Source organism: Phlebotomus papatasi, chromosome 1 (assembly GCF_024763615.1).
Source record: "Phlebotomus papatasi isolate M1 chromosome 1, Ppap_2.1, whole genome shotgun sequence".
Lineage (NCBI taxonomy): Eukaryota > Metazoa > Arthropoda > Insecta > Diptera > Psychodidae > Phlebotomus > Phlebotomus papatasi.
Genome location: NC_077222.1, coordinates 97671313 through 97687461, shown reverse-complemented (window position 1 = coordinate 97687461; position 16149 = coordinate 97671313). Strand labels below are relative to the sequence as shown.

Genomic DNA, 16149 nt, shown 5'->3' with positions numbered 1-16149 from the left:
ATAAAGTCAGGACTCAAAAACCTCTGAAACGTACCCTTCTCGAGGCTAAGTACTCCATTCCTCTCGCAATTTGGAATGCGAAAGAAATGAGATGCTTTTGGGTTAGGTTGAGTTTGTCAGGATCGTATTCCTCTTCCTCCGTCTTGGCGATGAAGGGTATGTCGAATTCAGATCGAGGTCGGTTCTTCTTCAGGAAATCCTTAAGATTCCCATGTGGTGCGTATTCTACGATGACATAGAGGGGACCACCCTGACTACAACATCCTAGCAAATTGATGATGTTGATGTGTTTTCCAATCATCTTCATGACTTCCATTTCGTGAACTAAGCTCGCCATATCAGAATCTGTGTGACCCTCTTTGACCATTTTAACAGCGACGACGGAACCAAACCCGTTTTTAACCAAGCTATTGGCTTCGGCCATAACAACCCTTCCAAAGGCACCTTCACCTAGGGTTTTGCCCAAGACCAACTGACTCCTAGGGAACTCCCAATTGGAGTCCATAGGAAACTCATATTCCGAGATTGGTTGTGGATCATTGTTAGCGCTCTGCATCTGGGTTGTTCGTTGCTTTTCGATTTTGACTATTGGTACGATAACTGCATCGGGATTTGATGAATCTGGTGCAGGTTTGATCACAATCACCTTCTTGTTCCACTGATGAACTGTCTGCATTCTATGTTTCATAATCAACTTCTCCCTGTTGAGTTTCTTGTACGTACATACTATCAAAATCGACGATAGGAGTAGGAGGACGGAAAAGGCAATCACACAAATCGTATAGATGCTGTAGTTTTTGATAGGAGTCATCACAGGTGCCTCCTCATCAACTACATGCAAATATGCACTGGCTGTTGTGGCACCTAATGTATTTGCTGTAAGACAAGTGTACCATCCTTCGTCGCTGTAGGTAACGTTTTCAAACTTCAGAATCCCAGGTGTGTCAGGATCCGTCTGAAAATTAAATATTTTAGGTTCTGCGAAGAGTTGCGGTTTCGTGACTCCTATTACTAAGATGCGAACAATGTAGCACATTAAGCGATTACTAGAAATTCGTTTCTGAATCTAATTACAGAGCTTAGAGACACTATATGTCACATAACCAGACCAAATAGATTTTGGATCCTATATTAAACAGCTAATGCACTAGGTTCTAAAAACTATAAAGCGATCTAATTTATAGTAGATTTACAAAGCCATGCATTGTTTCAATGAACGAATTTCAGCATAACAACCAGTTCCTAGAAGTCGATCTTCAGGATTGAAATGTATAGTTCGTGGATCCTAGAAGATCAGACATATTCTAGGAAGATTCTAGAAGGCGAACTACTAACTATTGCAGATCTTAAAATCAACCAAGTATCCTAGTTTCTTAGAATATTTTGTATAGTCAAGTACTTTAGGTACCTTCAAGTTTCCGAATATCAGGAGAAGTAGGTTCCGTGTAGAAATGAAACATTAAAGATACTTTTAGGAGTTTAAAAATTACTTTAAGATTAGAACTGATCACTACGGATCCTAAATGATCATAAATCAAATCAACTTGAATTGATGCTTGAAAGTAAATCATTGTTGATGATCTTACGATCTTTAGGTTCTGCTAGAAGTTAGAATTGTATTTCCCCTTATTGCTAGTTAACAAACATTTTAGCTTGACAATCAGTAATTAAAAATCTGTTTTATAGGTTGAAAACTAAAGAACCTAGATCTTAGAAAACCAGATAAAGTAGGATATGGTCTAGAAGGCAAACTAGCTACTGTTTTCGATCCTAAAATCAATCAAGTATTCTAGTTTTTAAAATATTTTGAAGTGTTAAGTATCTGCATATTTCTGGGTTTTAGAAGAAGAAGAGTCAGTTTATTAATGAAATGTTTAAAGTATTTTTAGGAGCTAGGAACCAACGGTAATTGGAAGTTTGCTTTAGAACTTATCACAACGTATCTTAAATGATAGTAAACCAGATTTGGTTGAGTTAAAGACAGAACACTGTTGACGGTCTTAGGATTTTCAAGTTTTATGATCTTTAGGTTCTGCTAACAATTACGATGTTAGTTTTTATTATCGTTAATTAACAAACATTTTAGCATGACAATCAGTACTTCGAAATTAGTTTTCTGGATCGGAAGTTAAGTACCTAGACTTTTGAAAACTAGATTAAATAGGTTTCCAATTAGAAGACAAACCAGACGCGGTTTTTGGTATGAAGATCAATGAAGTGTTCTCAAGTTCTGGTTTCTTAAAAAAAAAATTTGAAAAGTCAAATACTTGTGATACTATCATGTGTCTGAATCTCAGAAGAAGTAGGACTTCGTTTAAAAATGAAACATTTGAGGTACTTCTAGTAGTTATGGATCCTAAATAATATTCTACATATGATCTAGTTGACCTTAAGGTTAACCGTTGTTCTACGACCTACAAAATCCTCTAATAATTTTTCTAAATGATTATATAAGCCAGGTATTTTAAAGAACTTCCTGTTTACGAATTCTAGGAGCTTAGTCCGTCTTGGAATGAAATGTATTTAGGTTCTTTCGGAAGTTACTGTTTTATCTTTTTCATTAATAACTTAACAAAGATTTTTTAGTGTCTAGCAGTAAATAGGCATTAGTTTTCGGAGTTAAAAAATGTAGATCCTAGATCTTGGTTAGCGAAACAGACCTAGGATCGCTACAATCAAAAAACCACATTACTTTTCTAAAGTATTTTAAAAAGCCATGCATTTTAATTATATTTCCAAAATAAATTGGTTTTGGCATGCAACAACCTTCACCTTAGCAGACATTGTGGCATTTCTTGAACAATTGCTTTCACAAAAGCCCGCTATCCATTCAATATGTGGATGATAGTTAGACACTACTGTGCACTTCATTTCCCCTGAAGCTCCAAGTGTAAGAGTCAAGTTGCTCAAAGGTGGATTAATTATCGGCTTGTGATTTACAATTTCTGAAAGGAAAATAGAGACATTACAATCCACCACCTAAGTGAAGATCTAATTAAGTGTAGATCTTCATCAGTTGATCTTTGATGTCCTGTAATAGAAGTAAGTTTGAATGTACCCTCAACCAGACAAAAAATCGACACAGAAGAAACCAACCACCAAAAATACAGAGAAGGGGGAAGACAGTAAGAATTCTGACTCAGTACCTTCAATTTGGCATGTTCTGGAAGATCACTTCCATTAATGATCTTTGATCGGAATTTATACCATTCTATATGGACTCCAAGGTCACTCAAAGTTACACATGAGAATGTAACGGTTCTGTTCACAACTGCAGTTTGATTTTGGGGAGGATTCGATATGATCGGTTGTGAAGGATAACGATCTGATTGGAATTTCAAAAAAGGTTAAAATTGAAGATCACCTTCATTCCTTTATGATTAAAGATCAGTTACCTATTACTATGTAATTGTAAGTGAAATTTATACAGCCTACAACGTTGCAGACGTGGCAGGTGTAGTTTCCTGAGTCACTTGGAGTTACAGAATCCATCATTATCCCCATTTTAATATACCTAATATCACCTAGATGTCGAGTTATGGTTCCATTATTTTTTGTCCAAGTGATTGTAGGCGGTGGATTTCCTGAAGCTGGACATCTGAATGTGGTGGAATGGCCTGTCGGCACAGAAGTTAGCAAATTCATCTTGTCCCTTCTAGTGAATACTGGTGCACTAAATACCGTATTCTTAGTTTTATTTGCGGGATTTGCTACAACGGAACTTTCCAGTGAGGAATCTGTTATGTCGTTAGTACCATGATCCAGAACGACTTTCCTATCACTTGGAGTGGTTTCTTTCTGGACTGTTTGAGAGTATATTTCAATGCCTCTCAGGGAGGGGTATCTAGTGGTTTTGTCTGTGATCAGCAACAGAATAATTTAGGTTAATTAAGTAAACCTATAAGGGGAAATGGGGCACCACCGAACATGGGGTAGCACCGAACACTGATTGTTATTTCTAAACTACATGGTATCTATGAATTCATACAGGTCTCGTCCTCTGAAGTCTAGTATCTAATTAAAAAATCGCAGTGTTCGGTACTAGCCAATGTTCGGTCGTACCTCAGCTTTCCCTAGATCTCGGGCGTAGCCAAGGCTGGACAACAAAAGTGGATCTTAGCGACATTTGTCTTGATTTTCCATTGGGAAAATAATTACGGATAAAGTCGAGTCCCTTATCTAGGGCTTTAGTGGATCTGTGTACCCTAGAAGTGAAGTACACTGCGGTGTCGTCAGCAAATATGGAGACATTACTTTTCTCAGGTAGAGGGATATCATGGGCGTAGATGTGGGTAAGGGTAGGGAAGAGACAACTCCCCTGGGAGACTCCGGGGATGGGTCTTGGCAAGGATGTAGCCTTTTTTATCAAGACTTGGAAGGATAGCGCAAGCTTGTGAATCAGACCTTGATGCCATCATATCGTATCAAAGGGTTTTCCCATATCCAAAGTAATCATGGCGGGGAAATTTTTGCCTTTTCGCTTTGTTCGTTAGATCAGTAACTTATGGTCAGTCTTGAAGCCAAATTGGAGATTGATTCTTTCTTAGATAGATAGATTGAACGAGAGCGGGCTTTGATACCTAAGCTAGAAAGCGTTTTGTATCCCCTGTGTGCCATTTCTTGAATTTAAGACCAGTCGGTTTCTTGAATACAACCAAGAATCTTCTTTGAGAACAAGTCACATCTGTTTTGTAAGAGATGTTTGTCCCTACAGGTTTACAGTCCCAGACACTCCCACAAAGGGAGTACTCTACTATTTCTAGAGCAACACCGCAGGCTCTAGGCTGCTTATCTCATTACCCATATCTCATTACAGCGTCCTATTTCTTGAAGCCGAATTGGAAAATGCTCCTTTCTTAGCAGAGTACTCTATTACTCTATTTAGTTAATACTCTGTGGCTTTTTCTCCTGAAGTATACGCTTAAGTGTTAATTCCTTTTAAATGGTGGAATTGAGGAAGTTTTCAATGTGTCGCTGCATGTGATCTCCTTTACTTAGAATTATTTGCCGCTAAATTCATTCTAAACAAGTGCAAGTTTAAAAAGTGACTGTAAGGATACCCATCATAATCCTCAAAATATTTCTTTCCAGTTCTAGCAGGAATTTACTTCTGGTCGGCAAAGGACTCCCAACCAGGGACTTAGTTTGTCTACAGCCCTGATAGTCGTAACGTGGTAGTCATAACGTGTAAAGGACCCATGAAATCCCTCAAGGATGCCTCCCTAGCTTCCCGAATGGGAAGGACACCATATTTTACCCATATCTCATTACAGCGTCCTATTTCTTGAAGCCGAATTGGAGAATGCTCCTTTCTTAGCAGAGTACTCTATTACTCTATTTAGTTAATTTTCTGTGGCTTTTTCTCCTGAAGTATACGCTTAAGTGTTAATTTCTTTTAAATGGTGGAATTGAGGAAGTTCTCAATGTATCGCTGCATGTGATCTCCTTCACTTGGATGACTGAAGAAGAATCAAGGAGATCGCAGTGTTTTGATGAAATAGGGTTTTTTTTTGAAGAATTCTGTTGAACGTTTTGTGAGATAACGGAGATAACTGTTGACTTGTAAAGCGGGGAATAGTAGCACGACTGGAAGTGATGACCCGATAAGATTACTCTTGTTACGGGTGTGTTGACGTATTAACAGCTCAAGATCAACAACTGATGGTCTGCAAGAGCGTTATACCATCAGAAGGTATGGGTACTGACAAGGTACATAGCGTACCCGATCAGTATTTGGGGATTCATAATAACGGCAGGGATTTTAGCTGCGGAATTGATTAGGGAATTTTGAAAAGAACGATTTCGAGTGTTTGATAGAAGAGACAACTGTAATATTTCTTTGGGATCAAAGAAGGAGAACAGTCCTCGTTTTCAATCAACTTCTTGCCCATCCGATTTAAAGACCCATTTTCTTTCGTCAACCTATTTACGATCGTTCTAGGAAGTTTGAGCTCGCTGTCCTGGCTACGCCCTTATATAACCCTTAGGATCCTTGATTTTAGAAGAACCTACCTTTGATGTGAAGGTCAGTTGTGTGGTTTACACATCCTAAAATATTGCACACGTGACACGTATAGTTCCCAGCATCTTCGAGGACAAGGTCCTCAAGGGTCAGTGCTCTCTTTCCGTAGTTCACGAGACCGAATTTGCGAGTAATGGGTTGTCCGTTTTTGGTCCAGGTGACCACAGGATCAGGATTTCCTCCAGCTGTACATTTCAGTTTCACCATATTTCCCGACGGACGTGCTAGAAATCGCGGAAGGGTGCTGACTTTGGTAAAATAAGGAGCCTCAAGTTTAGTTAATGTGTTATCCCGATCACTATCGGGAGATCTTGTTGATGGGTCAGTAGGTTCTCTGAGATTCTCTTTTGTAGTTTGATACTGTTTTTCAAAGTATTCATCACCGTCAATATCATCGGCAAAGTCATCTTCTGCCACTTGAGATTGAATCTCCAGATTCCCTGTAAAATTTGTATCATCTTCGGGTGGTGATCGTGATCTGTTGTCTACACTTAGTGTCAGATTTGACCATTCACCCTCTGTGGAATGACAAGCATAAATTCCTGCGTCTGCCTTTCGGATTCTCTCAAATTTGATTCTGTTGGGGGAAGTAAACAATTTTTGTTTAATAAGAAGATACTTCTCAACAATTCTTCAAGAGGATCTTACATTTTAGTCTGTTTGGAGTTCAGTTCAAGTGGTGATGCATTTTTCAGCCACAATGGATCATCGTAGCTGCATTTAAGTACAACTCTCGAAAAGACTGGTACAGTTTCTCGAAATAGCCTTTTGTGTCCTGGCGGAAAATATAAAGCAAATTTGTTAAGAAATTGATCTTCTTTTTCCAATTTCTTAAGAAAGTTCACAAATGATCTTTTCTATGATCTCAGTCGAATTACAATGTATCAGTCAATTACGACGACGCCTCAAATGCTCATAAAAATTGAACACTCTCTCTCATGGACATTGGGAAGAAATAAAATGAATTTCACTTGAACTGAGCTGAAAATTCAATATTAGATTGGGAGTTTTGTTGGGAGGCTTCTCTCTTTGGCCTTCTGATCGGAAATAGCATTTGTTTAAAATTTATGAAAACGTTAAAAAGCAAAATGCTCCCCCATACCACAAAAAGTCATGTACTCTGCTGGTTCTGTGCTACATAAACTTATTTATTTTTCCTTCAGAAGAAAAAAAATAGCCAGTATTACCCTGAATAGTGCGTGAAATTTTGGGGGCAGACATTACAATATTGCAAATATCCATGAATCTGGAACATGAAAAGGATTACAATTTATACAGACTGTGATAATTTGCTTCGCAGATTTTTTCTTATATTCTGCGTACAATCTTCAAAAGAAAGAACACACACCTAGAGACCATCTCAATTTGAACTCAATAACATCTTGGCGGACGAAACGTGTGTTTTCTCTCAAACTCCGTGGAAAAGTTGTAATTTTAGCAAATTGGAAAAGAAATATTTGAAATAGTTGTGGCATGTGTAATGGCACGTAGAAATGTTTCGTTAAGAGGAAATCAGTTATTTAAAATGTATTAGGTAGCAATTTATAGGCTGTATCAATTTAAATAAACGAGATTTGAATTCTTAAAATGTTGCTGGTGCTTACGGGCTATTGAATTAATATTTTCTGATAATCCTTTTATGATTTTATTGTATTGAACAGAGTCCAAAATACTTCTTAGTATTCCTCAATGACTTGTTCTTTATAGTTGCAAAATCATTAAATTCTGTGCTGAAATATTATTTCAATCGAAGTAATTGAAAATGCGTTTTACAAATCACAATCACGATGAAACTAATGAGATAAACCAAAAATAAGGAGCAAATGAACTGTATCGTCGATTTTTTATGATAAGCCGAGACATACACCTAAAAGCCTTTATGTCTGTACTAAAAATATAAGTGACTATTTTTGTTAGATGTTAGATCAAGCTTTTTCCGGATATTGGATAGAAAAATTGTTGGAAAATCCTTTAAAATACGGTTTTAGTACAATATCACTTTGTATACCATAATTATCGTAATTTTTATAGCTTTCTGGTATGTGTCTTGGCTTACAGTTTCCCGATTTCTGATAAGATAACAACTTTCAAAGACTTAAAATTAAACTTGCTTCTGACTGAAAAAGCACTAAAATATTATAAGTTAAATTGTCCTAACATATCGTCGGTTGCATCGACCGTTGTCGTATCTGCATTTGTTTTGTGACTGCATTTGGTGCAACGGGGGGCACTATGGCATGAGTTTATTCGTCTTACCACCAGGGGGTTTGCAATAAATCTTGCAATGAGACATTTGAATATCTCCGACACAATTTTCCGTTCTAGAGAATATTGAATTCTTTGGGAGAAAAATAGGACAGGAGCTGCAAGTTTCCAGTAACCGTCTGAAAATCTTGAATTACTGCTAGATCTCAAAAGCTCATTGCATCATTTTGTAGGTGATAAATCTCTGAATTGAAAGAAATTGAAGGAATTTTACTATTATAGAGGGGGCTCTAGACTGCACAGTGTTATTTTGCATTAAAAATCATTTGAATTGATTGGTTTTCGCTTATTTCTTGATATAAAACTAATACTTGGCCCACCAAAACATGTTTAAACATGCTAAAATAGCATAAATGTGGTTGCTCAATTAAATTTGAATTCATCAAAAATTAAAATGTTGAAATTCCTCATTAATTTCAATTTTATTGCAGTTAAACAAGTAGCCTTATGAACCAAATTGTTCTTATTAAATTTATTCACTCGTAATTAATTATTATTTGTAGCCAAAAAAATAAGTACAGTGATTAGTGATAAACTTGTACGCGAGTGAAGCTTCAGTATCGGGAGTAATTTGCTGGGTTCCCTGGGTTCCTCCAAAGTAATTCAAAGGAAATTGTGGTGTCAAAAAATCGCAGTTGGGATGACTTCACACAAATTTTCAACAAGACTGTATGAGAGTCTCTTAATGAGCCCCCTTGCCTACAACCTTTTCTTCTGGCTTTGAGGATTCTTTTGCATAACAGATAAGTGACTTATAAGACATTTTAAATACTATCACACATTTTCTGGAGTCATTCACTATCAAAAATCTCGCGGCACTATTTAAAATTGAGCAAATTTCTTGCAAAATGTGTCCTGGCTGTGAGAATTTTCAAGTAAATTCTAGATATCTTATAACGCTCAATTTGCTCAATTAAATTTAAAATTAAATTGTGAAAATCCTTGTGTGATAGTACCGCAAGGTTTGGGAACATGCCATCCCTTTTTTTTTAATTTTATTACGATTTATCTGTAACGATCGAATTCTATCTTTGATGATTTTTGTGATATTTTTTGTCTTGAATCATGATAATGGCTATAAAGATAATTATTGAAAGAATATTTTCTAATATTGACAGACTTTTACGCCTTTTATGAGTAGAAGTTGCAGCCTTGGTAAAAAGAACTTATTAGTACTAATGTGCTTTTAAAATGTGCGAAATTTCTTTAGACATTTATTAAAATCATAAAATAAAATGAAATATATTCGGATCTGATGTAAATTTTAAAGTTTCTTAGTACTAAAAATGTTGTAAGTTTTAGAATTACATTTCTAACTACATTTTCTTATTTGTGATGAAAAAAGATTCCAGTTCTAGGCAGTTACATCTTTTATAGAGCGAGGGACTCACCATTTATCCCATTTTATGCTCCACAATATTGATATAAAATAACATAAATTCTGTAGTAATTTACAAATTAAATATTAAGCTCTTAAGTACGAAAAATTATTACAATGGGACTTCAATAGTAACCGAATTTGTATACACAATAGTGCTGTTTGAATGAAAAATGAGAAGGGAAAGTCTTCCCCTAAAGATTTAGTTTTTAGTACTTGACTCTTCTTATGTGCTTTGTGTTATTTATTTTATTGTTGGTTCCTACCACGACTGTTTTTCTCAGTATTTATCGTGTTCCGAAACGACCAAACAGTCGTGACAGAAACCAATACAAAGTCAATTACACAGAAGCACATTAGAACAGTCATGTACTAAAAAAAACATGTACATTATTCATTTTATTGACGCTATAATGGTCCTATTCCAATGAGAAATGAAAAGGAGAAATTTTTCTACTTTTTTTTTAGTACATGACTGCTTTCATGTATTTCTGCGTTATCGACTATTTGGTGTTCTTGTCACGACTGTTTTCCCCAGTTCTCTTCTTGTTCTGAAATTACCAAAGAGTTGTGACAGGAACTAAGATGAATAGTCGATAACGTAGAAACACATTAGAACAGCCGTGTACTAAAAAACAGATTTCCCTAAAGAAATCACCCTAGCAATGGCCTAGTTCCTCTGTAGGAGATTGTGTCTTATATTGACAGACTTCTTGAACTCCAATAGTGGGTGAAGAATTGTATTGATTTTCTGGCAGAACGATTGAATGAAGATTGAGCAATGAAGAGTGTGTATAATGGGGCTCTGGCGCATAAATTCAAATAAAGGAAAACAATCGGCTTTTTGTATGCAACAAAAACCGCTTGTAAAGTCAACTAATATACAGTCCATAAGTATTATCATAATTATGGAAGTTGAAGATTATTGTGGACGTTGTGAACAACAAAACAAGTCATTTAGCATTCACTCCTGATGCATTTTCTTTTCATCATCAACAAACATTCATGCACGAGTTGCAGATGATGCCACGATAGAAAATCATACGGATTATATTATTAATAAACAGATCATATGTGTTTTGGTATATTAAGTCAGTTGGATCCTTTGACTCTGGCCATGTGTGTTAGTTATGCTATGTATATTTTTTGATGTGCACATGGGAGAGATTTGAAGATGCTTCGTTAGAATGTAAAATTGAAATGAAATTTTCCTTGAAATTAATCGAGGAATTATATGAATGTGTTTTATTGTACTTTTTCCACCTACATTGGGAGTCTTTTTATGGAATTACACTATGGATAAATTCTTGTGAGGTGGAGGTTGAATAAATTGGACTATCGTCAGTTGAGAATTTGAGATGATTCGTGCACTGAATCAATAAATAAATAATTTATAGAATCACCTTTAAAGCCACGGTGAAGATGATACGCGCGGCATGTGCAAATGAAAAATCGTGTTAATCTATTGGCAATAAAAGTGTATTTTATAGCACAAAGGCGTTATTCAAGTCGCACATTTTATTTGTTCATATTTGTCAGTTTATATATTTAATGTTTGTGTATTTAAGAATGTGCACATTCGTAAATTAATGGAATGGACACTAATGCATTGAGACAAGGAGACGACAGGTCTTAAACAGCCGTTTAATTGACTTTATGACTTTTTTCACATTCAATTACCCTCCTATGCTGAGTAGTATTGAGAATATTTTGCAGAGATTTTACAATCTTCAGCTTCACTGAAGTAAATTTGGCTTTTATTCTTTGTCTTAACACCATATGAGAAGATTTTAGATTTGCTTTTAAAGAACTAAAAATAAAAGATATTGATACATGTTTCTTTGAAACAAGAAAAGCTCGAAGCTCTTGTCAAAAAGATTATTTATCAAAAAATAACTCGTCTAGACACTTTAATGATCATTAATAAATAATTGTGTTGGTGTATTTGTTAACAAGCTCGATTTTTCCCTTCGATGCATCTTCTCCACCCAACATTATCTGCGCTTCTATCGAGGCAATACACAAGCCTTTTAATTGATGTCTTATATTGAATTTTTCTTTCTTATTCTTGTTTCCGTATAAATTCAGTCATTCATTATGGGGACACACAAGTTAAGTCGTCAAACATTATCGTAAATTTGTCGTCAGGGAACGGACATGGCATAAGAAGTTGGGTGAGAAAGACACAAAATAATAATTCAGGGTGTTGGGCGAAGGTAGTTTTGAGATACAAGTTGTTGAAAAATTGAGGCCAATACAAGTTAGATAAGAAGGAGCAATAACCCATTTTTAATTAAGATACATAGTCTATTTTTCAATGGGAAGTACTTAAGTGATAAGAAAGTAAATATATTGATTGGGTTGTATTTCTTTTATCACTTTGTTGCCAAAAATATTTTAACAGATTTAATTCAACAAATTAATAAATGTTTATTTTAAATGTCAAATAAATGAGATTTCCTTTGAATCAATAAATATTTTGTGAAAATTTATGACTGGTACATAAATATTTGTAATACGTTTTAATAAGTTTTCTCCAAAATTAAACAGAATTGTTAATTTTGTTTCAGAGAAAAACTTAAAAATTAGATAATAGCAAAAAAGAATTTAAAAAAACGTTTAATTTAAATTATAAATTTCATTTATTATTTACTAATAATAAATTTATAATTTTATATAGTTATTATTTTGGTAAATTCCTCTAACACTGTCAAAGACCATTTATCAATAGCTTAACGAGAAATATGTTTTAATAAAGTTAATCAGTTCCTGTAAGAAAAGTAAATAATCTCAGCTAATATTCTAGAAAAGTGGCTTATTAAAAATTCAGTAGGGGGAAGTGGGGTACCTTTGAAATTAGGATTTTTCCCCTGTAGAACTGAGCCACATAATAATGTAATTTAGCTTTTCAATTTGCTTGTGCACCTAAATTATATTACGATAGAGCTCAATTTTATTTAAAAATAGGTGAAAAATCCCAATTTCAAAGGTGCCCCACTTTCCCCTATGTTTTTCCATGGGGTAGATGACCCATTTTATGTCACCCCCAATAAATTGGTATTCTTTTTATTTCTCTTTATACCACTTGCAGTCGGACCGGTCATATGCAGACCGGTCTGCATTTGACCGGCATGCTGGACGTATCAATTTGTTCAAAAGTAGAAGTGGTAGTTATTTTGTTCCAAAACCCGATTTGTCCTTTTTATTTTCATACCTGTGGAAAGGGAAAAATCGTCCCCGAAACGTCGTATGTGAATACAATTGAATAAATCTGAACCAGGTCAAAAATCCGTGCATTTATATTATATCAACTTCGAATTGACCGAATTTTATCGAATATTATAAATCTTGTATAATTTTTGTTGTACTGACCACTGACTGTAAACCGATTCCCCGTGAAATGTATACGTTTTCAAAATCCTGGCTGTCCTGGCTGTTATAAACATTACTATTCAAATTCGTTATTGGACCGCTTCTGTCGTCGCGGCACAAAGACAATATGATCTCTGTCACTGTACCTATAATTTAGAAATCCAAGATACCTACTGAGTCCGGTCTAGAACGTCAGAGAATGAGAGATCGCCTATACCTAACTGCGTGCTAAAAGGTGTGGTGGTTAATTACCTTAACAGAGGCCATTCGCTCCCAATCCTTCCAACTTAAGGAATCCCGACCGGTTTTAACTACCTCCAATATTCAGGTTTATTTTGTTGTCTTTAGGAACCATTATTCATAATGGTCTCTACAAATTAGAGAAATTTATGCCTACTTGAACCAAATTAACTACACTTATGTAGGAAAAACTCTTCAATATGGACATAAATTTCTCTAGTGTGTAGGGGCCATAAATTTCGGGATCCCGAAAATTTTGGAACTCCCCCAAACCGCATAAACCCAAGATCCAAAATCCTGTTACTCCAGTTATTTCGGGACCTCGAAAATTCCAGATGAGATCCCGAGATATCGGATATTCTTAGTACTTCAAAATCTTAATTCTGTGTTTAACCGTTTAACTCATCAGTTAACAGAAAATATTTAATTTTGTGACTTCAGATGAATATACTTTGACAAATGTTGTCCACCGAAAAGTAAGTCTTTTTCAAAATCTGTCTGCAAAAATAAAGTCCCAATGGCTAAATCTTTGAAATTTTTAATTAACAATTCAAGAAAATATAGTTTAAATGTGGAATCTTTATATGCTTGAGAGTTCAAATTAAATATATTTATTATGTTGAAAATGTATATAAAAATAAATATTGAAATGAAATAATTGAAATATAATATACTGCTCTTTTTAGTTTCACGACTTATAAATCTCTTAAAAGGATGTTAAAAAAAAGCTATTTTAAAGGTGTCCCAATAAAGGTGTCTTAAAGGGACACCTTTAAGTCCCAATTCCCTATTTATTTTTTTTAATTGAATTGAAATTTTTTATTTGATTTTTAAAACTTTTATTTTCGAGAAAAACTTAATTTTCAAATAAAATAAATTTAATTTAAATTATAGTGATATTTACGTATTGAAAATAACAAATTTTATTTTATTTTATATTGCAAAAAGTATTCCTTTATTGCTTATTTATTTTATTTATTTTTATTGTCTTTTGTGCAACACAACACGGAAAAAATTATTGAAGAGAACATAATAATAAAATCCTAATAGCAATAAAAAATCCTACACCTTAAGATTGTAACAAATTAAATCTTCACACATTGCTAAAGATTTTGGAGTGGTAAAAGTGAAACGTCCTACATCCGCCAATAAGTTCTACAAGTTTTTTTTTTGAAAATGACTCAATTACCACCAATTAATTTAAGAACCCATTAGAGGTTGTTTTATTGTTTAATACTCCAAATGAAAATAACAAGAAAAACTTCTTAATGAAATGTCCGTGAGGAATAAAGCAATAAAAAACTCAAATTTCGCTTTCATCTCACAAAAAGAAATGTTTAAAAAAGATTCTATATAGTCATCTTAAATGTCGGGGTGGTATAAAGCAAAAATATTTATTTTATTTATCTAGAAAACATGCACTTTTAACTTGTGTTTTTTTGTAAATCTCTTTTTTTGTCGTGCCAAGAAGGTAAAAGTGAACACTTAGCAGTTTTACTGTGAAGTGGTCTTTGTTCTTTTTATTTTATTTCTTACCGGAAATCTTTCAAGTGTGGTGAATATTTGGAGGAGTCGTATACATGGCATAAACAGGAAGGAAAACATCCAAAACCATTCTGAATACAGATTATGAGAAGTAAAAACAAGGAGCTGGTTGTACCGTTCCTCCAGTTTAGAATGCAATAAAAGTATTCTTTAGCGTTCTTTGACTTTCATTTGTATTTTGCCAAGCAATGATTATGTAATTTATGCACAGCAAGCAATAAAAATCATTATGAAATTATTATAATACTAAAGTGCCACTTTTAATTGCGCATACAAATTGATAAGCGCACGGAGATTTTTTAGCACTCCGGACGAGGCATTTCGGAAGTCGTCATTACCTGGGCTTCTACGTGTTGTTGGAGGCATTGAATGCATCCGAGGGTGGGACTGAAGAAACCTTATCTCAAGAATTTGCAATTGTAAAAATATTCTTGCATACAGAAGTACTTGGGAAGATAAATCTCTCTGCAGAGGAGTTATCCATTCTTGAAGCAGAAGAAGCTATTCACGATTCTCCCTCGTCTTTTGAGAAAAAAAAATCATCTCCCAGCACATGATGATGGCAAGAGACACCGTTTTGTAAGCTGTTTTTTCCCTCATCTGCACTTCTTTTATAACTTGTGCAGTGGAAGACATAAAAAGGCAAGGAGGGATGCCTGCACATCTGTAAGACACGTGTTTCATCAACCGAGGACCTTCAGTCGACCAGAACCACATTCGTTCTGGATTGTCTGGATTTTCGTATCATATTTAACTGGGATGCACCACGAAATATCATCTCCAATTTATCGTGATTCCCACCCGAAAAATCATTGCTGGACCCTCAAGGTTTATCAATTGGAAATTAATTAAATACACTCAATAATGATGGATTTCAATAAACCCTCATGAATCTATGCCAAAGAGTGTTACTTCTGAAAGAATACTTCATAGGGGTGAATGTTTGAGATGTTTCAGATCATACAAGTAATAGCAACTTGTATTAAAAAGCAAATTATTAAGAGATTTTTGAGTTTAGAAAGTAGTCAATATCAAAAGAGATTTTTTAAAAACAAAATAAAGGTTATTATGCAAGATAACCTAAATAGAAAGATAACCTATAGGAGGGTAGAAATCTATCGGATAATTAATTTCCAAAAATCCCTTTTGTACGAATATTATAAAGGATCTGGTCATTCTAGTCATTCTATTAATCTAAAAGGTTTTTATAAAATTTGAGGTTATATTGGGTTTAACCTCAAAAGCTATGTTCCGATTTGAAAGGAAAATTTCTATCATTCAGGTTTAATTTAATTTGTTTCTATTTTGAAATTGTTGGTTCACAAAC

At 34.6% G+C, this 16149-nt stretch overlaps 1 protein-coding gene across 3 annotated transcripts in view; it reads right to left on the bottom strand.

Moving 5' to 3' along the window:
• The window catches only part of LOC129809947 (fibroblast growth factor receptor homolog 1-like), a 41744-nt gene that overhangs the window by 1296 nt on the left and 24299 nt on the right, over nucleotides 1-16149 (bottom strand). Inside the window, exons 3-7 of one of the 3 annotated variants that reach the window (XM_055860110.1) lie at nucleotides 6671-6797; nucleotides 6013-6599; nucleotides 3396-3857; nucleotides 3147-3325; nucleotides 35-955 (exon numbers count right to left, since the gene is read on the bottom strand). In XM_055860110.1, coding sequence (XP_055716085.1) covers nucleotides 35-955; nucleotides 3147-3325; nucleotides 3396-3857; nucleotides 6013-6599; nucleotides 6671-6797 — 2276 coding nt within the window. Of the gene's footprint in view, nucleotides 1-34; nucleotides 956-2766; nucleotides 2946-3146; nucleotides 3326-3395; nucleotides 3858-6012; nucleotides 6600-6670; nucleotides 6798-16149 lie in introns of all 3 variants that reach the window. The other 2 variants (XM_055860112.1, XM_055860113.1) reach the window with 2 other exon arrangements.